Source organism: Populus trichocarpa, chromosome 6 (assembly GCF_000002775.5).
Source record: "Populus trichocarpa isolate Nisqually-1 chromosome 6, P.trichocarpa_v4.1, whole genome shotgun sequence".
Classification (NCBI taxonomy): Eukaryota; Viridiplantae; Streptophyta; class Magnoliopsida; order Malpighiales; family Salicaceae; genus Populus; species Populus trichocarpa.
In genome coordinates, this window is record NC_037290.2 from 25,143,813 (window position 1) to 25,167,178 (window position 23,366).

General features: G+C 34.5%; 3 protein-coding genes, 1 long non-coding RNA gene, 1 other non-coding gene and 2 pseudogenes across 6 annotated transcripts; 2 read left to right on the forward strand and 5 right to left on the reverse strand.

The window, feature by feature from the left end:
- Positions 1-232: 232 nt before the first annotated feature.
- LOC7468632 (uncharacterized) lies at positions 233-967 on the forward strand. Its single transcript, XR_002982347.2, has 3 exons — positions 233-394; positions 466-574; positions 695-967. It is a non-coding gene; the product is annotated as an uncharacterized LOC7468632 (long non-coding RNA).
- A 281-nt stretch (positions 968-1,248) lies between these two features.
- On the reverse strand, positions 1,249-2,491 carry LOC18100684 (probable carboxylesterase 17; annotated as a pseudogene).
- Positions 2,492-4,393: 1,902 nt separating this feature from the next.
- Positions 4,394-4,466, reverse strand: TRNAR-CCU (transfer RNA arginine (anticodon CCU)). The gene has a single exon. It is a non-coding gene; the product is annotated as a tRNA-Arg (tRNA).
- A 165-nt stretch (positions 4,467-4,631) lies between these two features.
- LOC7471589 (SPX domain-containing protein 1) lies at positions 4,632-6,883 on the reverse strand. The gene is made up of 3 exons (XM_002309588.4): positions 6,391-6,883; positions 5,757-5,883; positions 4,632-5,308 (listed from the first exon to the last, which is right to left on the reverse strand). The coding sequence occupies exons 1-3, from the start codon at positions 6,685-6,687 to the stop codon at positions 4,869-4,871; spliced, it is 864 nt and encodes a 287-aa protein (XP_002309624.3). The 5' UTR covers positions 6,688-6,883; the 3' UTR covers positions 4,632-4,868.
- Positions 6,884-10,483: 3,600 nt separating this feature from the next.
- Positions 10,484-16,495, forward strand: LOC7468633 (RNA-dependent RNA polymerase 6). 2 transcript variants are annotated; one of them, XM_052453738.1, is made up of 4 exons: positions 10,507-10,629; positions 11,244-11,309; positions 11,822-14,596; positions 15,389-16,495. In XM_052453738.1, the coding sequence occupies exons 3-4, from the start codon at positions 11,879-11,881 to the stop codon at positions 16,265-16,267; spliced, it is 3,597 nt and encodes a 1,198-aa protein (XP_052309698.1). In that variant the 5' UTR covers positions 10,507-10,629; positions 11,244-11,309; positions 11,822-11,878; the 3' UTR covers positions 16,268-16,495. The 2 variants fall into 2 exon arrangements, with proteins under 2 accessions (XP_002308662.1, XP_052309698.1); XM_002308626.4 differs by lacking the exon at positions 11,244-11,309 and having other exon boundaries at positions 10,484-10,629.
- Positions 16,496-17,293: 798 nt separating this feature from the next.
- LOC112327854 (coatomer subunit zeta-1-like) lies at positions 17,294-18,659 on the reverse strand (annotated as a pseudogene).
- Positions 18,660-21,689: 3,030 nt separating this feature from the next.
- LOC7468634 (ethylene-responsive transcription factor SHINE 2) lies at positions 21,690-23,353 on the reverse strand. Its single transcript, XM_002309589.4, has 2 exons — positions 23,110-23,353; positions 21,690-22,839 (listed from the first exon to the last, which is right to left on the reverse strand). The coding sequence occupies exons 1-2, from the start codon at positions 23,235-23,237 to the stop codon at positions 22,341-22,343; spliced, it is 627 nt and encodes a 208-aa protein (XP_002309625.2). The 5' UTR covers positions 23,238-23,353; the 3' UTR covers positions 21,690-22,340.
- Between the last annotated feature and the right edge of the window lie 13 nt (positions 23,354-23,366).

Consider the following 23,366-nt stretch of genomic DNA (forward strand, 5'->3'; position numbering starts at 1 on the left):
ACAATCTCAGAAATTATCTTCTTATACAAAGCTAATTTTTGAATTTAAACAAGCCCAACCCATCAAGAAAACCGATTTCTGTTTTTATCTCTTTGCAAAGAAAATGGGCTTAGATTTCTCATTTTATGGCACGAAGGCCCACCATCTCTTCTACTGCTAGACATTGCAGTATTGTAGTCAAGGTTAGACCCTTCTTCCTGTTTAAAAATCAAAAGCCTTGCTTATATACCACTCTAAAGTTTCCATGATGGAATATTAGTCAGACTGTGTAGGGAAAATTTGCATAGCTTACTTGTATCGGCTGGTCTGATTATTAATGCTTGATGACAGGCTGCACCAAGCAATGGAAACTCGAAACCGAACAGTGTGATTTGTGCTGACTGTGATGGAAATGGTAAGCTAGCCCATCTTAGAATTGTAGTGGAATAGAATATGTAGTTAGTGATTAATACTTTTGTTTTGAAGTCCAATTAGCAGGATCTTCTCTGTGCTCTCAGTGCAAAGGTAGTGGAGTGAACTCTGCTGATCTTTCCAATGGTCAATTTAAAGCTGCTGATTCATGTTGGCTTTGTGGGTAGGTAACTGCTTGATTCCAACGCTCATTGCAGGTCAAGGGCCGTCGTATAATTTTATTAGTTCTTGATCATGGGAACAAATGCATGGATCACTTTTTAACTACTGAGTTATCTTGCAGAGGCAGAAAGGAACTGCTGCGTGGGAATTACAATGGAGCTGTGGCGGTGTCATGAGCACTTTCGATGAGCAGAAGCAACGTGTGTGATACAATTGGATGGAGGTATTCATGTATATGCATGCAGTCATGTATTGAATTTGTTCATATGGTTAAGATTAGTCCAGCATTGGCTCTCCCTGACTGTTTCTGTATAGGTTCGTTCAGCTGTGGATGAGGATGTCTGCAGATATCATGTTTTTCTATATCAAGGTCCATAGCTATTAATTTGCATGAGATCTTCTGGTATTTCTCGAAACTGCTGATAAGTTTTTTCGTTTTTTGAAAACGGACAAAACTTTTGATTTGAATCGGACTGAAATTTTGTTAATGTATCCCACAAACCCGGTTCAATCAACTGGATATAACTAGTTGAGGTCGTTTTCATAACTAAATTAGTTTTGCAGTTTGCAATTTATTTTCATAAATATATTTAAAAATTATTGAATTTCAGAATGTATTGAAACAAAGATTTTAGGATTTGAAAAACCTTAATTCTTTCTTATACAATGCGTCAAAAACCATTTTGGAATTCGGTTATTTACAATGATTACATCGTTAGAATCACATTTTATCGGTATACATTTGATCGCAATATTTATTACGATAGCATTACAGCAGTAATAGAGAATCCTTCATGCTGAAACTTCTTACATGGCTACCAACTCCAAACTATACTAATATTTTTGCAATTTCTATGATTTGCTTCCTGGCTGCTGACAGCAGGCACATATGATATGTGACACCCGTCTGAGATGCTAGTGGCTCTTCATGAACTCGCTCATCTGTTTTTGGAGCGAACGAGTCGCCTCAGATTCAGAATAGAGCAGATGAAAGACATGCTGTTGCCCCTCAGCTTCAACCAACTTCACTTCTTTCACCCCTTTTTTTGCCAAAAACTGTGCATACATTGCTCCCCTTTCATTCAAGAAATCCAAGCCAGCTACATAAACTATAACCGCTGGAAACTCACTCCATTCACCTGCGGATACATCTTGCATCTCAAAATTACAGCCAAAGTAATCACGATTTGATCCTTCAGGTATACTTAGACCCCAGAACATATCATTCATGACCACGTCTCTTGCTGCCCCTTCAGCCGTCTCTTTCATGGTCCTTTTCTCACTCCCGAAACAAGGATGAATCAACATCAATCCTTTGATTTTAACCTGACAAGTATTACTCCTCATTGCTCTGATAGCAACATGGTGTGTAATGTTCCCTCCAGCACTGTCTCCAGAGAGAAACACTCGAGAAAGATCAGCCTGCTAGCTTAAGCCAAGGTTGAGAGCTCGCGTTGTTACTTAGCCATTCAAGTGAACTGAAACAGTCATCATAAGCTATTGGAAGGCGATTCTCCGGTGCCAAACGATAGTCAACAGATAGGACAATGGATTGAGATGCCTTAGATAGGTCTCCAAGAAAATGATGGAACCCAAACCATGTGGTTGAGCAAAAGCAAAAGCAACCACCATGAAAATAAACCACAACAGGAAGCTGACTCGCAGAACCCCGAGTATCAGGAAGGAATAGCCTTGCAATTATCGGCTTAGACGAGTCAATGACCACGTCCTTGAACTTTAATCCATTGGAATACGATTCCTCCGCCGAGGCAGGCACGATTTCTGGGGCAAACCGTTTTACCATCCCATCAGAAAAAACTTGCAGGAAGCCAGGTATTTCTGCAACAATGAACATCTTGGTTATAGGTGATCAAGCCCTGATGTTTCACACAAAGCAATGGAGAACTAGTGTTGGGATATAAAGGATCGTATGGCTATGCTGATAAGTAATAGTAAAGTGCAAAGTCAGAGTCAGGAGGAATAGGTTGGTCACATGGAGAGGCATTGGTTAACAGAAAACTAATGACATATAAGCTGATATCATGATGTTGAAACTATGCTTAAAAAATTCATTGAAATATGCATTCTCGTGAAACTAAAATTGGGTCTAGGATTAGGTAGTTCAGATTGCTTTTTTCAAAAAATAAATAGGAAAGGTGTTATTCAGATGTGTATGGTCTGCCTAAGGCTCTACTTGGTATTGCTTCTCAACCTGTTTTTTTAGACAAAAACCGTTGAAAAGCATCAAGCTCTGAGGTGACTAGAAATTGTCATCACTGTCATGTCTGCTAACACCAAAAAAAAAAAAATATATATATATATATATATATATATGTTAGGTTGGTCATCTAAAGGGCATTAATAAGAGCCAAATTCATTAGCATGTTTCTTACCTTTGAGGTTGAGATTTCAAGAACATAGAATTTTTTGAAGATTGCCTTTGAATGAAATCCACACAAACGAAATCTGGGTAAAACCTAATATGTTCATTACAGATTTTGAGACTTTGAGCGTTCTAAACAAGCTTACTATTATGAGCTGAAGAGCAGTTTTCTTTTTTAATTACATATTAATCAATATTTGATTGATTAGTTTGTATGAGGTTATTGACAAAAAAAAAAAAAAAAGGATTTGTCAATTCATTTCCTTTTTAATTTTTGTTCAAGTTTCTTCTCTTTTTTGTCTAACTCACTTTCTTTTTTCCTTGTGAGTGAGAATATCCCCATTTATTGGTCTAATATGCATGTACGTTAAGTTGAAGGTCTAAACGATGAACTCTGCAATTAAATATTATAACCTTTAGGTTTTAAAATTGTTCATTTTAAAAAATAAAAACCCTTTTATTGGATGACCATGATACTTTATAAAAATAATAAAAAAATATCAATAAAGGAACAATATCACTTTTTTGTATTTCAATTCATTTTAATTCTTAATACTAATAAAAAAAAATAAGTGATACTAGGCCCGCGCACCTGAACTACTACTAATGAGACAAGCGATGAGCCTAGACCTTTTTCTGACTTATTATTTCTTTTTCTTTTTTTCTTGTTATTTTTCTCGCACTTTGAAAAAATCTACTAGAATCCGTGTTTTAATTTTAATATGGTTCTTGAATACTATTATAAGTTTTTATTTGAATTTTAATATTTTTTTAATTATTATGTATCTGATGTGAAAATAATAAATTGCTCATGAAAAATCAATTCAAATTTTTTTTTAATTAAATAGATTTTAAAAATAATTTTATTACATTTATGATTTTTTTAGTTTTCAATCATACATAAATTATGGACAAACTATTTTGATTTTTTTATTAATTTGCTTTAATAATTATAAAATATATTTTTTTTTAATAGAAACAATGAATACAGCTAAAAATTTTATGTTCATTAAGATAAATAAAAGATACATTAATAAAAAAATATATCTTAATGAAAAATAAAATTTTCAAAGTGATTATATTTTTAAGTTTAATAACAATGTAAAAAATTTCATCAAATCTAATTTTTTTTTACATTTAAAATTTTTTGATCCCCAGTAGCATCATACAAATTAATAAGTCTTAAAACAACAAGGTTAACTAAAAAACAATTCTAAATTATTTTTCAAAAAAAAAATCAATAAAATATATAATACAGTAAATTTTTAAATTTGATTTATTTACTATAAAACATTTTAACACATAAAATTCTATAAAATATTTTAAATTCAGTTATAATATCATTAAAAACATATTTAACAGTAGATCCACACTCCTCAAATATTTACAATATGTATTTTTGGTAGAAACTGATTTGGTTTAAAAGAAACAAACGCTCGCGCCAGATAGGGGTCGAACCTATGACCTTCTGCTTAGGAAACAGACGCTCTATCCACTGAGCTACAGGCGCAGTTTGTTAATACCCACAGTACAATATAGGGATATATACACACACACAATCAAAAGAACGGGTTGAGGCGTAACCATACAAGTCTTGACAGATGCCACCGATAAGAGATTCACATTGTTGTTCTTAAAAGAAACAGCCATCGTCTCTGAGATATGAAGTACAGGATGGATAAAAATGATATGATTATTTCGTTGTCAAGAACATAACAGTCACAGCCACATTTACATTCCACAAAGAAGAACTAATAGGGCATCATTCCAACATTCAAGAACTTACAAAAATAAAACGGAGTGATACAGAGAGCTATGGCTCAAGCACACCACTGCCAATCCATGTGTACAATATAGGTAAAGAAAAATTAACGAGTTAGCAATTCTGATTTTCTCGAAAACAGAACAAAGTCTATTTGGCCGTTTGTTCCAAGACAGTAACTTTCTTCCAATCCCCATCTTGAGTATTGCTTTGCAAAGGGGGCAATGAATACACGTTTACAGTCGAGCTTCCACTCCGAATCTCCTTCAAGACACGAAGTGCTGACAGTGTTGGTTTCACGTACATGCTCTCCGTATATTCTATTTCTGGGAGTTCGTTGGGAACTCTGAGTGACCTCTCTGCAATTGCATTTGAAGTTTTGTTGTCATGGCTCTCTACCTCAGTTGCATGAGGTGAGACTGATGGTTCATTTCTAGAGAAAACTCGATCAAGCATCGCCTCACACTCCTTAATAAGCTTGGTAAGTACATGAGTTGTGTAGAATGGCTGTTGCATTACCCTTTGGATGAAGGGCATGCGAACCAGAGCTCCACTTCTCTTATCATATTTTTTCAATATCTTCACTAGCCCTGCACACAGAATACTTCATAAGAATAATTTCAAGTTGTTGAATCAGAAAAACTTCCATTCAAGCGATTCAACAACTTAAGCCCAGTTTACGATATGTAGCTGCCTCGGTAGTAAGTTTCTTTGTTCCCTCCAATTAAGTAAGCGACCCTCATCCACGCAAATATTAGAGACTTAGCTCTATGTAAGTTTGGGTAAAGTTGGGTCACAATTTTGCCATCAGCAGCTTGCATCCACCCTAATCAATTTCTATCAAGTGGCACTCCATAATCATGTCAACTCAACAAAATGGTTGCTACTATTATAACATATGTGTTCTTATTAGCCATAGACAGTCATTTTGTAAGCCATTTATCATAGCATTAACAATGTCACCGAAAAAACTGTCCATCGTGTTTAATCCACACAGATCATGGGGCTTCACCAACCACAGAAAAAGGAAACAAGTACCTGTGTAGTTAAGGGCACTGTAATTCTCCAACAACACCATCTCTCCATGAAAATCCACTATCTCCCTCCCTACTCTCATCAGCTCTTCATTCGAATCCTTCGCCTTCTCTACTCCATCTTGTAGCTCCTGCATGACAAGCACAACCAAAAAAAAAAAACACAATTCAATTAGAATAAAATCAATTCCAGCCACATTTTCCCAAATCCAACCGCTTCCGTTAAACAAAAAGGCATTTCTAGTTCATAAAATTACTCTTATTTATGTTCATGTCAACGAATCACTTTCAATTCCACATCAACCACAGAACACACGATTCCTCATCTTCTAAAATCCAATTCAAAACCCCAAAAATTTATTCAATATACCTGATTACTCGCTCCCACTAGCAAAGGAGGGAGTATAATCCAGCCTCATTAAATAATTTTGCATTTCAATTTTGCAAATAACCTTTGGCAAATCAATAAAAATCGAAAAAAAAACACAAATCTAATTTCTACCCAAAATTCAACACATTATTCGAATAAAAGATAAACAAAAATTAAGCATCTGATATCAATAAAAATCAAGACCAAGAAAATAAATCAAAATTAATTTAAAAAAAAAACAGAGAAGAAAAAAAATAAAAATTTATACCTTCCATTTGATAACAGAATCCTCTTCTTTCTCAACAATAAAAGCATTAAACTTTTCCATCTCATCCTCCAAAACCCTAACAAAATCAATCACCTCCTTCTCCACCTCACCGCCATCGCCATCCCCACCGTCCATTTGATCATCATCCAATCTCGGCCTTTTATTCAGCGGCTTATCCCCATCTTTAGGATAAATTAACTTCAACTGTTTCTTCAAGTCTTTATAAGATAAAAACTCATCTCTCCAATCCGGCACCGTTTCTTCTATTAAATTACTTAAGCTCTTCCAGAACTTCATTCTGCTCCTCACCGCACCTGATCACCGCGGCCGGAGAAGACAAGATCGTCGAATTATCGTTAATTGCTCGTGAGATTTGCGATTATTGATTGTAATTAGGGATTTGATTTGTTGATTACGAGAGGCAATGATGAGAGAGAGATTAGAGGTGGCTGCTTATTGGTTAGAGAGAGAAAATGCGGGAGAGAATCAAATAGTGAAGGATAGAATATTCGAAAGAATTCGAATATCCTCTCTCCTCAGAGTGAGACGATATATTGATCCCTAAACTATAGTTAGGTTTCAATAATGTCCCCGGCATTCGAGATTAACCAGTTTTAGTCTATAACTATTAGATTTTAATCAATTTTGTTCCTATCAGTTATCAGGAAAAAATTAAGAAAATTATGTCTGGCCATGGGGACGCTGGCATGGTTCCCATGGGGGTTGTCCGAGGGGTTTGTGTTGTGTGATTTCACTCAGACCAAAATGAAGGGCCTTTATATATATATATATAATAACTGAAATAAGGTAGTTATTGAAAAAGAAGAACCTATAAAACCATCAGAGATCCAACCCGACATAGTTTAATATTGGGTTGACACCATATCTAAATCACCAGAATTACTCCTAGTATTACAAAAGGTGTCCCAACAGGCCTCTAACGACTCCGCATCTCCAACAGGTAGTATTTTCAAATCCTTTTCAAGACCCAAAGGAGGTTTTTCTACTTCAAAACCCCTCTTTTTTTTACAACAAACCGGTTTTTCAAATACTATATATATATATATATAGTTTAAAGTATTTTATATTTAAAAATATATTAAAATAATATATTTTTTTTATTTTTTAAAAATTATTTTTGAAATTAGCATATCAAAACGATTTGAAAATTAAAAAATATATTTTTAACAAAAACAAATTAAAATTTGAGGGAAGACGTTGCAAATTACTAATTTAATGGAACTAAGTATTGGCATGTGAAGGGAAAAAAAAGATAAATAAACTTTATGGTCTTCGTTGATTTCTTTCGATGGGTAACGAATGATGGTTTTGGATAAAATTGCTTAACTTCAAACTTTGGGTTCTTAATTGAAAATGTGTTTATGGAAAGGGGATTTATTTACAATCATCCCTTATCTTTTCATGGTTAATACTTAATATTCTTTCGTGCGTGGGCCAATCAAGCCGTCAAGGCTCGCCAGCTGCCAGGGTACTTTGGCCCTTTCCTTTTCTTCACTTTTTCAGTCAACTTTTTGTCATTTACATTTACCTTAAATTTTGTTTATGATGGTAAGCATCGAGTTTAACTAAAGCTTATAATAATATTAACTCTTTCTTTGGAATAAATATAATTTTTAGTTAATAAATATAATTTGTTAAGGATATTTTGATCAAATAAAATAAAAGTAATATTTTTATCACAAATATAAAAAATTAAGATGATTATTATCAATTATGGTTTTGATTTTTTATAACAAAATGAAAATTTTCTAACAATTCTTTCTTTTTTTTGCTTTTTTGAAAAATATAAATAAAAACATTTTCTTTAGATTATATAAAACTATTGGTTTATTAGGTTAGGATAGACTATTTTTTAATTGAATTTTATATTTTATATTTATTTTAAAAAAAGAAAAAATAAATAAAAGGAAATTACCCTCCAAGATTAATTTTCATGTTAGTAGTGTCATGTCATCGATTTATATCAATATTATAATTGTTATCTCATCATTTAAATAATACTTCAACAATATTTATATATCATAGAGGTCACTCTTTTAAATTTTACCTAATTGTTATAATTTTAAGGGTTCACATATCCTTTAAAAAAAAATAACTCTTGAAATAATTGTGATGCGAACCTAGATAATAAAGACTCTTGAACCCACAACAAAATAGATAATAAACTTAGAAAGCTATAAATTAGATTGCGAAAAGAACTTTAAACCAAAGATTACTTGAATCAAAGATATTGTAATGAACTTGGATATGTAAAATATGTGAACCAGGAACCACAAGTATACGAAGAATGCTAGGAAGTCAATTATACCTTGATAATTTCAATTGTTTTTTTATAAACAAAGAGATAGATGTTGCTTTTAAACAAATACACTAATTTTATTCAAATAACAAAGATGCTAAAATTTGTGGCACATAAACACTTAAGTAGTATCATCAGACAACCCTAATAAACTCATGTTGGATCATAAACCAGAGATCCAAAACAAAACCCAACTAAAACTAAAATCTAAAATATTTAACGAGCCCTAAACAATGATTAATGAGATGTTATGAACCCAAGTTAAAACCCAAATAACAACTTAGTTTAGTATGGAACAACTTAAATAACACAAAATAAGTGTCCTATTTGCTTTAAAACTCCTTAAACTCCTTATCACCAAGATCAATATCCTAAAAGGTGCTGATGTTGATGTCCTAAAGATGTTAGGAAAACTTGTGTTTTAATTGCTCAATTGATTTACATCCCTTAACTATTACCCATTTGGCTTCCTTAAATATAATGAAATCCTTGCAAAACATGAACAAACAATAACAAAGAATGTTCTTTTTTGTTGTTGCCTTTATTGCTACCCTTTTACTGCATGGAAACTCTTAAAAAATAAGCATATAAATATTACCGCCAATCCCTTTTTTTATATAGTTAGGATAGTTAAGAAATTCTTATGATAAAAAAACTTTAGAAATTAATTACTCCTTGCCAAACTGGGAGCCTTTGCTGCCAAAACCCATACAAATAATTAAGCCCCATAACCAATCTAAGATAAAACTCAAACATATTTCTAATGTTGTCATTATGCAACCATAATGAGATTTGAACCAGACTGAATCTAGATTAACTTGATTGAGTCGAGAATATCTTGAACTTGACTTGGCTTAATGGATCTTCAATATGGACTGCATCAACTTTATTATAAAAATCCTCAAATTATAGACATTTATTATACTATTATATTTTCTTAATTTTAAGTAACCGGGACAAATGAAGTCTATATCAACTTAAATAATTGACCTAATGGTTAAGAACACTTGATTATTGTTTTTTTTTTTATATTCAATTTTGGAATTAATATCCAGTCAGGATAACTTACATGCATCAATTCAATTTCAATATAGAGATGTATTTTTAAAATTATTAAAAAAAGTTAGGATAAATAAATTGACTTGAGAATACATGACAATCACTGTTGATACTATATATTAAATCTGAGTAATATTCAGTTATATAATAATTTAATTTCACTTAAAACAACATCAGAATTTATTTCAAGATCCCCTTTCTATTGTCTAACATGCAAATAAACATTTTTAATTTTTAAACCATCAACACAAATATAAAGAACCTCGGGTAAAATGATCATTTTTGTTAATATTCTTTAGCTTTAACTTTAGTCCTAAGCTTGAACCAAAACCAATTGATTTGGTGTCAAAATTAATCAACATATATAAAATAACCCATGCAAATAATAACATAAAAAAATTTAAATTAACCGAGTTAGTATATCAAATTTTTAACCCATACAGATAAAATAACCCAATAAAAATAAATTAAAATAAAAAAAACATTTGTAAGCCTAGATAAGCCCCTGTACCTAAATGTACTAACAAAATAACTTAAAATAAAATAAAAATATTATGAAGTTCAAATTCAAAACCAACATGATTTGGTTGAAAAAAATAAATTGAAAAACCTGAAATAATTATAAATAGCAATTAAAATCATGTTTTTTTTAAAATAATTTTATATATTTTTAAATTATTTTAATATATTAATCTTAAAAATGTATATTTTTTAAAACAACCGCCACAGTAACTCCCAACCAATGCTTTCTTTGCTTACCAACTCGCACATTCCTTACTCTCTGCTCACTCAAAACCCATGAAGATCGTCTCAATTCTAGCTTGATCAGGATCAAAACATTGAAAGAGGAAAACCGAAAGGTCAGTACTTTTATTCTGATGATCTATGATTATGTGATGCATCGTTTAGATCGTGCACTTGTAAAGTAGTATGTCCTGGTTTTTTCTATGAAAAAATGGGGCTTCTGTATGAAATGGGTTTATGGGGTTTGTTAAATTCTGTTTGGTTGCTGAGAAAGAGTAAAGAAAATGGAATTATTTTTTTGGGTTAAAGCTAAAAACTTTCGCAAATGGGTTGTTTCTATTTGGTAAATTTGTTACGAGCAAGGGAAAGTTTTTTTATTTTGTTATTTTAATAACATATGATCATGTCATACAATGTTTTAGATTGTTTATATGTTAATTTGTTTGTCCTGGGTGTTGCTATGGAAACATGGGGCCTTTTTTAAATGAGTTTATGAGGTTTATTGAAATTCTGTTTGGTTACTAATAAATTGTAAGAAAACTGGAATTTGGATGTTGTTTTATGCTAAACTCCAAACTTTCTCAAATGGTTTGTTTCTTTTTCGTAAATTTGCGACAATGATTTTGCTTAAAAAGAAAGTGCTTTTATTTTGTTATTCTGAAATGTATGATATGTGATACGTTTGGTTTATATTGTTTATGTGTTAACTAGTGTGGGGCTTTTTGTGAAGTGGATTGATGCGGTTCATTTGAAAGTCTCTATGGTTTCTGAGAAAGTGGAAAGACAGTGGAATTAGGTATTGTTATAGATTAAATCCCCGAACTTTCAAATGCGCTGTTTAATTTTGACAAGTATTAGAGACCATGTCTGTGCATTACATGGTTGTTTGTATGGGAAGTTGAATACTTTCTTTTACGGCCAAAGAATGAAATTTTGATGTTCTGTGTTGTAAGTGATTAATGACATGGCACATGCCTTTGCTGGTTATTACATTTCCAAAATTCTGTCTTGAAACATTGCCAATCTCAAGATTTATTTTGTTTAGTTGTTGCCACTTGTGAAATTTTGATGTTCTGTGTTGTAAGTGATTAATGACATGGCACATGCCTTTGCTGGTTATTACATTTCCAAAATTCTGTCTTGAAAAATTGCCAATCTCAAGATTTATTTTGTTTAGTTGTTGCCACTTGTGAATTTGTTCTTTGATTTGTTTATTTGGGAGAATCTGTGGGATTGATGTTGCCAGCGTTTTACAAGAAATCATATGTTTTAATATCGTCGTTCTGTTTGTCATGTTTTCCTTAACAGGTTCTTGTTAGAAGATCTTCCTATAATCTTTAGCAGCGGTGAATCTTTAACAATAGAATGGAGACAGAAGGAAGTGCAAAGGAAACAGTGGTCACCCAAGTTAGTCTTGGTGGGTTTGACATTCATGTCACTGCAAAAGATCTTTTGGAATACTTGGAAAGAGAGATTGGACTTGTTTGGCGGTGTAGATTGAAAACATCATGGACCCCTCCTGAGTCCTATCCCAACTTTGAGATTACTGACATCACAAAGATCACAAGAACAGAAGATTATAGGAGAGTGGAGCCCCATGCATTTGTGCATTTTGCGTTGCCTCAATCAGCAACTTGCGCTATTGATGCTGCAGACCGATGTGAGCTCTTCTTGAATAACAAAGGATTGAAGGCTAGTTTGGGGCCTGAAAATCCTTTCACCTTGAATCAGAGGAGGAGGAAAACAACTCCCTTTAAGCTATCTGGTGTGGGTGTTGAGATAGGGACCTTGGTTAGTCGTGACGAGTTCTTTGTTGGTTGGAGAGGACCTCCTACTGGTGTTGATTTTCTAGTGGATCCTTTTGACGGAACATGCAGGTTTTGTTTCTCTAGAAATACTGCTTTCTCCTTCAAAAGTACAGCTGAACATGCTGTTATAAAATGTGATTTTAAAGTCGAGTTCCTAGTGAGAGACATTAATGAGATCAAACAGTACACAGAAACATCATGTCTAGTTCTCTTGCTGCAGCTGGCTTCTGCACCTCGGGTCTGGTATAGAACTGCTGATGATGATATCGAAGTATCAGTTCCTTTTGATTTGTTGGATGATGACGATCCTTGGATCCGAACCACAGATTTTACAGCCAGTGGGGCTATTGGTCGGTGCCATTCTTATAGAGTTTCAATCCCACCTCGTCATGGTCCAAAGTTGAGAAAAGCTGTGGATTTTCTCAAGGAAAGGAGGGTGCAGGAGGAATACCTCAGACGACCAATCAGGATTCGGGATGAACCAGACTTTGGAATGCCCATGACAGATCCTTTCTTTTGTATTCATCACAAGGAGGGAATAGCTTTTGATGTATTGTTTTTAGTGAATGCTGTCATGCATAAAGGCATATTCAATCAGCATCAATTATCAAATGACTTCTTTGACTTATTGAGAAATCAACCTACTGAAGTCAATGTGGCTGCACTGAAGCACATTTATCCTTACAGACGCCCAGTGTTTGATGCTTATAAGAAGCTGAAAGTTGCTCAAGAATGGTTGCTGAAGAACCCAAAATTTTTTAAAAATCAGAAAAAATTGGATGATATTGCAGAAATTAGAAGGTTGGTCATCACTCCAACTAAAGCTTACTGCCTTCCACCTGAAGTTGAACTCTCGAATAGGGTTTTGAGGAAATACAAGGATGTTGCTGATCGGTTTCTCAGAGTTACCTTCATGGATGAGGGCTTGCAGACAATGAACTCAAATGCTCTAAACTATTTTGCTGCTCCTATTGTCAGAGCCATCACTTCTTATTCCTTCCCTCAGAAAACAAGAATCTTCAAAAGAGTGAGGAGCATTTTGACTGAAGGGTTTTATTTATGTGGTCGGAGATACTCCTTTTTGGCTTTCTCATCCAATCAATTGAGGGACCGTTCTGCTTGGTTTTTTGCTGAAGACAGAAACATAAATGTGATGGCTATTAAAAGTTGGATGGGAAAGTTCACCAATAAGAACATTGCAAAGTGTGCTGCAAGAATGGGTCAGTGTTTCTCCTCTACTTATGCAACTATAGAAGTTCCACCAGAGGAGGTTAATTCTGATCTTCCTGATATTAAGAGGAATGGCTATGATTTCTCCGATGGCATTGGCATGATCACTCCAGATCTTGCCAGGGAAGTTGCAGAGAAACTTAAATTTGATTTTGACCCCCCCTGTGCTTACCAAATCAGATATGCTGGTTGCAAAGGAGTCGTGGCTTGTTGGCCAGAGCAAGGTGATGGCATCCGCCTATCTCTGAGGTCGAGCATGAACAAGTTCCAATCAAACCATACTATTTTGGAAATCTGCTCTTGGACTAGGTTTCAACCTGGTTTCTTAAACAGGCAGATAATTACATTGCTCTCAGCTCTCAACGTTCCTGATGCAGTCTTCTGGAAGATGCAGGAACTTATGGTCTCCAAGCTAAATCAAATGCTTGTGGACTCGGATGTCGCATTTGATGTCCTCACCGCATCATGTGCTGAGCAAGGGAATGTTGCTGCTATAATGTTGAGTGCAGGTTTCAAGCCTCAGAAGGAACCTCATTTGCGAGGCATGCTAACTTGTGTAAGAGCTGCACAGCTTTGGGGCCTCAGAGAAAAGGCTCGAATTTTTGTTCCATCTGGGAGATGGTTGATGGGCTGCTTGGATGAGCTAGGGGTGCTTGAACAAGGTCAGTGCTTTATCCAAGTCTCCAACTCATATTTGGAAAACTGTTTTGTGAAGCATGGCTCAAAGTTTAGTGAGACCAAGAAAAATCTTCAAGTCGTCAAAGGGACTGTGGTAATAGCTAAGAATCCTTGTCTTCATCCTGGAGATATAAGGATTCTGGAAGCGGTTGATGCCCCAGGACTTCATCACTTGTATGATTGCCTTGTCTTCCCACAGAAAGGTGAAAGGCCCCATGCAAATGAAGCTTCTGGAAGTGACCTTGATGGGGACCTCTACTTTGTCACTTGGGATGAAAACCTTATTCCTCCTAGTAAGAGGAGCTGGATACCCATGCAGTATGATGCTGCAGAAGCCAAACAGCTTACTCGGCCTGTCAATCATCAGGTAGCTATGTGCTTTATTCAAATTTCCTCTCTGAAGTTTGTGGAATATTGTGGTGCTCGTTATGATATCTGAAAAACTTTGTTAATCCTGTAACCCTTGAGAAAGACTTTCCTCACCTCCTTTGTAAATTGACATGTGGCTCTTGAAAACCTTAATGTCAGTTTTAACATTCGTGAACATTCTTGAATGCCTTTTCTTCCTTATCCACTTTTAATCCAGGATATGTGAATGCAGTTCTCAAGTTTAATATATCATCTAACTTTCTGAATTACAAGTGTTCTAACTGCACCTTAGATGGCACCGCTCCAATCATTCTTACTTTTTTTTCTTAATCAATTGCATGCACCAATCATCAGGGGCCATTGGTTCATGTAATGTTTGAAGTTTTGGGCATTATAGCAGTGCAGGTTCGGATTTTAATAGCAATTACTCTGTGGAAGAATGCTGAACAATGGAACTTTCCAAACTGTCTTTCTGTGGATAGGCATGCGATAACTGGGTATCAGCCTTTTTCTTAAAAAAAAAAACAGAAAAAAAAGAAGCATTGCTGCATAATTCTACTGTATTGTTGAACTGGAATATTAGATATGAGGGGAAAAGCATACTTTAAAGAAGGGTATATATTTTCTGTTGTGTCTACAAAGTTCTATTGGATTAATTAATGTTTTAACTATAGTATACACTTTCTCAATTGTAATTCATTTTATTAATTCTACACTTGGGGGATAAACCACGTAGAATTACATGCTTGCCACTGAGTAAATTACTAATGATTGTATGTTTGGCACACAGGACATTGTAGAATTCTTTGCAAAAAACATGGCGAACGAGAATTTAGGGGCAATTTGCAATGCACATGTAGTTCGTGCTGATTTGAGTGAGTATGGTGCTTTGGATGAGAAGTGCCTAACTCTAGCAGAGTTAGCGGCCACAGCTGTTGATTTTCCCAAGACTGGGAAAATTGTTTCCATGCCTTCGGATTTGAAACCCAAAATTTATCCAGATTTTATGGGGAAAGAGGAGCACCAGTCCTATAAATCAAAGAAAATTTTGGGAAGGCTATATCGCCAGATAAAAGATGCTTATGATGACGATGATGTGGCTGCATCTTCTGAGCTTAATTTTGTTCGTGGTGACATCCCATATGATTTGGATCTTGAAGTTCTGGGAGCTACTGATTTTATCAGTGATGCATGGGATCGGAAGTGCTCATACGATGGGCAGCTGAATGGCCTTCTTGCTCAGTATAAAGTGAAGAGGGAAGAAGAGGTTGTAACAGGGCATGTATGGTCAATGCCGAAAGGCAGCAGTAGGAAGCAAGGGGACCTGAAAGAGAGGCTTAAACACTCTTACAATTGCTTAAAGAGAGAATTTAGGCAAGTCTTTGAGAAAATGGATTTGGACTTTGGGCAACTCGATGATGATGAAAAGAACATGCTTTATGAGCGGAAGGCGTCGGCTTGGTATCAGGTTACCTACCATCCTCATTGGATTCAGAAGTCACTGGAGTTGCAAGATTCAGATGGTGCTGGTATTTCAGTTATGCTGAGCTTTGCTTGGATTGCAGCTGATTACCTTGCTCGGATCAAGATTCGGCATAGCAGAATAGGAAATGTTGACTCTGCTAAGCCTGTGAATTCACTAGCCAAGTATCTTGCTGATAGGATGTGACCAGCATCTGAAGGTGTTATTGAGTTATATTTTGTAGCGGTCATACTTTTTGGCTGCAGGGCCACTCTGCCATAATATCGTTAATAGCAAAGTGTCGTGTTTTTATTGGGTATAAGATGATGGATTTTGAACTGGCATTATCACTATTGCTAATAGTGTTCCTCTTGCAACAATAGTCTTTTCAGCTGGTTTCTCTGTATGGAATGATCTGGTGAATTATTTTCCTAAGGTCAGGTCAGAAAGTCTGGTTGACATTTTTTGTCCAGGCATGAATATTTGGCTCAAGAAAGTCATGTTGATTCAGTCCACAACATGGAGCAGTAGGGTTGAACTGCAACAATCTTCCATGTAGCCATTAGGGTTCCCGCAGTTGTCAAGGACCGCATCTGGTCTCAATGGAACTCGTTTTAATTAGTGAAACTTAGTTTCTCATAAGTTCGTATTGCATGTGATGTGGATTGCTGTTTGTTCGGGGTTTATAATTTCTTAGTTGCCTGGTTAAGTTTACCAGCAAGCTCTTGAATTTAGGCATTTGGGTCTTCTGCAGGAAGCCAGAAACAACTCATAATAGTACAAAGTAAAAGAAGGATCAATCAGCTCTCGCTTAGAGATCTTCGTGTCTGTATGTTTATTGCCCTGCTATAATCCTTAGAGATATGGAGCAAGAAGAGAATATTAATCAAATGGTCAGTGTGTAGTGTAGCTTCTTGTCCTGAATCAGGACTGATAACGTGTGCAGTTGATGCCAATCTGATCTATGCTGTGGTGCAGGTGAGTTACCAACTGAGTTACCAACTGTGCATGATGCTGAAGGGTGGCGGGAAACCAAAAACCAGAAATCTCTCATCTTATTACACGATAATCTCTTGTCTAAAACATCAAAAGAAAGTACTCAAACCATTATATTATTTCTCAGCTGAGCTTTTTGGTTTCAAGTTTCAAACTTGAATAGAAACCACTGCTGGCTCAGACTCCAGGGGATGAACATAACTGAGATTGCAAAAAGCACTTCAATCAGGTTTCGGATCAGATATTGGTGGGAGGCTTCAACCTTATCAGCCTGTTGATTCGTTCTTTCTCTGTGTTCTCCAGGACTCCCTTCACATAAAAAAAAAAAAAAAAACATTTCGATGCAAAATCAAGAAACACACTGCAACAGAACTGTGACAGAGAAAATGGTGTCTTGCAATCATGCAAACCATCTTTAAAGTGTCCAAGAACAAATCATACCTTCCAAACAATTTCTTCCAGACATAAACAAATCCTTCCATACTTGTCAGGAAACAACCTCTCACTTGGAGGTTTTTGGCATACATCCCTGATTGATGCGGTGATGATGAAAATCACTTCAGCCACTAGAGGACAGCAAACGCACCATGAGTAAAAATGTTCAACTTACACACAAAATTCAATCATAGAAAAAAGAAGGAATTACTTTGGTTTCAATCATATATTTTATTTTTTCATATTAAATATTTAATCAAATAAATTAATGTTTCTCGGTTATAATAGAAATGATTGTGCTTAGCATTTTCTTGTATTACGATATAGTTATAAAACTTGATTTGGAGTTAAACTCGAGTCAACTTAATCTTCTTTTAAAAAGATTATGAAATGATTTTTTTTTTAATTAAAAAAATCAGTTTTCCATTGATTCGGTGTAGGTAAAACTCCATATTAATTCTGTCAAGCTAGTCTTATAAGTAGGCTAAAATATATTTACAAGCAAGTTCATTGTACTCATCTTTGCCAACAACGTAAAGACAAACATCTCCAATCACGGTATAAATAACATAAACTAACCTGATCAAAATTAAAAAAAAAAAAAGATTTGTAAGAAGGTATATATATATATATATATATATATATATATATATATGGCATTTCAAACAAACAATTCAAGTACTCTCTATCAATCTATCTATAAATTTTACGTACTTATGGGAAGCAACAAAGAGCTCTTCATTTCTTGCTCCTTTAAGATTGTCAGCACCCAATTTAACTAAAAAAAACTCTCCAATGTGATCTTTCCTCAGCTGGAACGCCATTAAATCTGCAATTTAATTATGCTTAAAGGAGATCTACTTTTAACATTTATAAAATACCAACAAATCCTATTTCCCACATGAATATATCTTCATTAGCTTAAATCTACAAAATAACCCATTTTATAAATCAATTTTGATTAAAAAAAATAGAATTAATGATTTTGTTCATTGATATCTGCAATATTTATCACTAAATGTTCAATGAAATTACAGGGAGAAATAAACAAATAATGTGGTCTTCACAACACAGATGAGAACACACAAATTCATGTACATTAAGAATGGTACCGTAATTCGATAAGAATGTTTCCCTCAGAATTGGAGATGAGGACGGCCAGCAACATTTCTATTTCGAATTATTTGTTTGTTTTTGTTTCTAACTTTTCCTTTTCATTTTTTTCTTAGGGTTAACAAGAAAATATTTGTTTCCAATGTTAATTTTCTAAAATACTTCATTTTTTTTTTTTGTGTTTTACATCTAAACAGTTTCTACGATTATATATATATATATATATATATATATATATATATAGGCACCAACAAAAGTGATCTGCCCTACAAATTAAATGGGATCATAAAGAGGGAGGGGTCTCCTGGACAAGCATTTTGGGGAAGGATCGATTGACAAGAAGCGACGAACACTTGAACATTATTACAAAATACAAGTCTACAATCTACATCAATGGCTTGCTTCTTTATTAACACCCACCCACCCACCCATTTTTCTTTGAAAACCCTAATGAACAAGCAGCAATGTTATATATATTGTTCTTTGTTGTTGCCGGCAGAAGGAGATAGCTTACTACCATGAGACATGGAGCATTCATTTATGATCTTCCAACTACTTCTATAAGATTTGTCCCTTCCCATTGTCAAATCCATCTTTATTACTTTGCTAGAGCTTCTGGGATCGTAATTCAAGCTGCTGTGAAATTAATCTAGACCTCCCGACTTTTATCATACGAAACAGAAGAAGTTCTAACTTGATATAACATTTATTGACACGTCAAGCTACTTTCTACACCTGTAATTAATTTCTACACCCTATAAATGACACGTTTTTATGAGGCAAAAATGATCTCCAAAACTTATTTGTCCACATACATCTCCCCCCTGTAATTAACGTCAAGCTACTTTCTTTCTTTTTTCAAAGTGTTATTAATTAATATTTTGTGGAAATTAAAGCACAAGTACAGTATTACATAGCATTATTACAACGGTGATGGTACATTTTGATTAATTAGCTGTCTGAAAATGCTTTTCTGTCATGCATCAAGTCAATGTTCTGTAGAAAAAAGCTCATATAGTTGATGAACTCCCTGCATAAATTGAGCTTCTCATGTGATGCCATTTTAGACCGAAGCTTGTCAGAGCTTGAATATCAGCTTTATATCCCTGAAAAAAAATAAGTTTTTTATTTTTTTATCAACGAGAAATCCTTTAATATTTAAGTTAGTAAATGTAAAAAGAAATATAAGAAAAAATATATGTACTCTTGGATTGTTGAATTTGTTTGTTGATCTGATGTATTTATTATAATTCTTGAATGAGGTTGCAGTAAAATTGGTGGTAGTTTCTAACTTTACATTGACGAAGAGGTTGACGATGATTGATGATGTCATGTGAGGTGACACGTAGGCAGGGCATTACAAATGGCGGGAAAGAAGGTGATTGCTCTGTGTAGAAAATTTTATGCGCGTGTGGCCATATGCAGCGCCACGTTCAAGCTTCTTGGAACTCGAAAGTCTGTGAGAGGGAGAGGGAGAGAAAGGAGAGAGTGGCTGATTGGGCCTCGGGCTCAAACAATTAAAAATCTTGGTTGTTTGGATCCTGTGGCCCAAATGGCTAGAAGTACCCGAACGACCAGGAATTCGCAGAATTATTATTATTATTATTATTATTTTGAAAAATATAAAACCATCAATAAAATAACCAATGTCTGCCTTGATTGCATCCATCTTAAATTAAAATTAAAATAAAACTAAAAGTAAAACTGTCAGGAAGTTACTCATGTACCCTTATACTTAGGACACTATCCACGCGCTGTTTTCACCGTGATTCAATTGTTATTTTTAAATTGTGAAGGGGTATATTAGTTTTTCTGCTTTTTTAACACAATAAAATGACTTAGCAACCCCTAAAATAAAAAATGATGTTCATGGGTTTTTTATTATTTTTTTAGCTCAATAAAATTATTTAATTACCCTTAAAGAAAAAATTTACTGAACTATCTTTCAGAGGATTTTTTATCTTTTCATCATGGTTTTTTTGGTTAATGTCAAGTTGACTCAAGATATTTTTATATTTGACTAAATATTAAATATTATTAAAAAACCTAATGACGTGTGTAGCAAACGTGCTAGCAAGTAGGCATCCTTTGTGTCATTAAAGCAGTGTGTGCAGTGTTGTCCGGTGACCAAACACCACCTTTCATGACGATGTTGGATTCATGACGATGTTGGTTTTTTTTTTTGTTATCTTAGTTCTTTTTATTTGTCGTTCTTTGTTGAATTTACTTTGACAAACTTTTTGAATTGATTTTTTTTTCAATTTATCCTCTAACATTAGATTGATTGAGAATTAATCTTCTATTTTAATTCCATCCTTTAAGGTTGGAGTTTTTTTTATATTGAGCTTCGTGATTTTCTTTAATTTCTTTTCTATTTATTTATTTCAATCTCGTCACTTAGCCCGTGGGTTTACCTGAGTTGACTTAATTTTTTTAGGATTTTTTTAATTCATAATCTTTTCTAGTTTACCTAGTTTGGTTGGCTTGACCGATTTACTAGTTGTTTTTTATTTTTAATTTAATCCATCTTCATACGATTGATTTGTTTAAAATTAAACTTTGATTTTTTTATTTGCTCTATGTTGTTTTATCCTAGTCTCAATTACTTGACTTACATATTGGTCCTGCTCACATATGTTGCACAGGTTTTTTTTTTTTTTTTAATCCTAGCTTTGTCATCTTTTTTGTTTCAGTGACTGTTTTTTTTTTTTTTTCAGGTTTCAATGATTCTTTTGTTGTGTATATTAGTCATTAACTATTATTATGTGATTATATTATATTTTTTTAGTCGAATATATGTCTCGAGCCAATTTTTTATTTACTTTTTCAAAACAGGCTTGCATATCCCAAGTATTGTTTTTAACCGATAAAAAAAAAGTCCCGGCTCGTAGTGTAGTGTACGGACTCTCAAATGTGCTTGGTAGGATATAAATACAGGTTTTTTTTTTTTTGTAGCATGCATGTCTTTTCCGATGCAGGTTAGTATATCATCAATATCATAAGCCAAATCTTGTCTCATTTTTTTTAACCCTATTAATATATATATTTTATATTAACGGCATTAATTATATTATGTGGCACATAGTTAAATAAAAACACATTTATATATATAATATAGTATTCAAATACTTACATTTTTATGAGTAAATTGGCACACCTGTAAACAAGGAGGTAGGTATGTATACCCCACGTCTTTCTCATCAAATTAAAACTCAAGCCACTCTTAATTAGAAATGAAAGAAAAGGAAAGGATCTTATATGTATATATTTATTCCCTTTCCACAGATAGTTCTGCAGCTGTAAATAAGAGATGATATACATCATGAGAATTCACCATGTTGGCTGATTCTCCTTGCACATCAGGCAAACTGGCTTTATATGCAGTACTCCACAAGTTATTATACCCAGGCTTGTGGCGTCTAATCAACACAGCTTGCATTGAGAAATGGTGTCTGGGCTGAAAGCAGGTGTTTATTGGTTTGTAGAATATATATTTTCCAGTCACCAATCACGAAGACTAAGTTCCTAAAGTCATGGAGATTATTGGATTCTATGATTGGCAACTGTATATCTGTGAGGAAATTGGCAAATGCATGTATATATATATATGAGGTGATGGTCTGGAGATATAGGGATTCACATACTATCTAGCTAGCTACTGTGTAGGGCACGAACAGGGGTCAAGGAAGGTCCGGTGTCTAGACCCCACAAGAAATAGAGGTTCCATGAAGGTCAATTAATTACAATTAAGTAGCTCGTCTATCATTTGCATAGCAATTTTATCCTCTTCATCCGTACCATTAATCTCAGGTTCAATCTCAACTCTTGACGATGATTCTGATGACAATGAAGGTCGTAATTCCTCCATAACTTGTGTGCTCTTCCTGTTGCTATTTCCAAGCTCGACCCTCATGACCCAATTCGAGCTTGAACAAGAGCCAGCTTTCTTTTGCCACACGCCAATATGAGAGTTATCATTGTCGAGCCTTAGACAAGTGAGTGAAGGAGAAGGGTCTTTTCCACAACACTTCCTTAGCTTTGAGTAGAGAAGCTCAGCCAGTGCCTTGGCAGGCAAGGGAGAGTTGTTATCTTTGCCGAGCTTAGTGTCTTGATCAAGATGACTTGCTGGGAAATTGGTCTTGGCATTCTGTCCATTCATCAATATAGCTGCTTGATCATATGCTCTTGCTGCTGCCTCAGCTGTCTCAAATGTCCCTAGCCATACCCTCCTCTTCCTACACACAAACATTAAGAAATTAAGAGCTAAAAATCATTGAAACATCCCTAGCTAGCCCGTATCACACTCTCCTCTCTCTACATTAATTCAAGAGAAATGCAAAAGAGAATGAGGGATCATAAATAACAAGAGATCTAGCCAGAACATTATAATGTGGCTTGCTATCAAGGTACAAAAACACAGATTCTTACACCCTAACGTTCTTTATATTTTCCTAAGGAGGCGGATGATCTTATTAATGAAGGGAGTAGGTGAAGGTAAGGCTTACAGTAAAGGGTGGCGAATTTCAGACACCCAAGAGCCCCACTGGCGTTGCCTGACGCCTCTGAATTTCTTGGATTGTACCATGATTTGGGAAAGAAAACTTAGAAAAACACTACTGCAAATTAAGATCATATATAATAACAATAATATTCATGCAAGTACGAGAGTGATCAGAGAGATCAGTGAGAGACTTTGTAGAGAAGAGGTAATGAGAAGCAGACAATGCACTAAATATGCAGACAGATTTATGTGAATTGGATG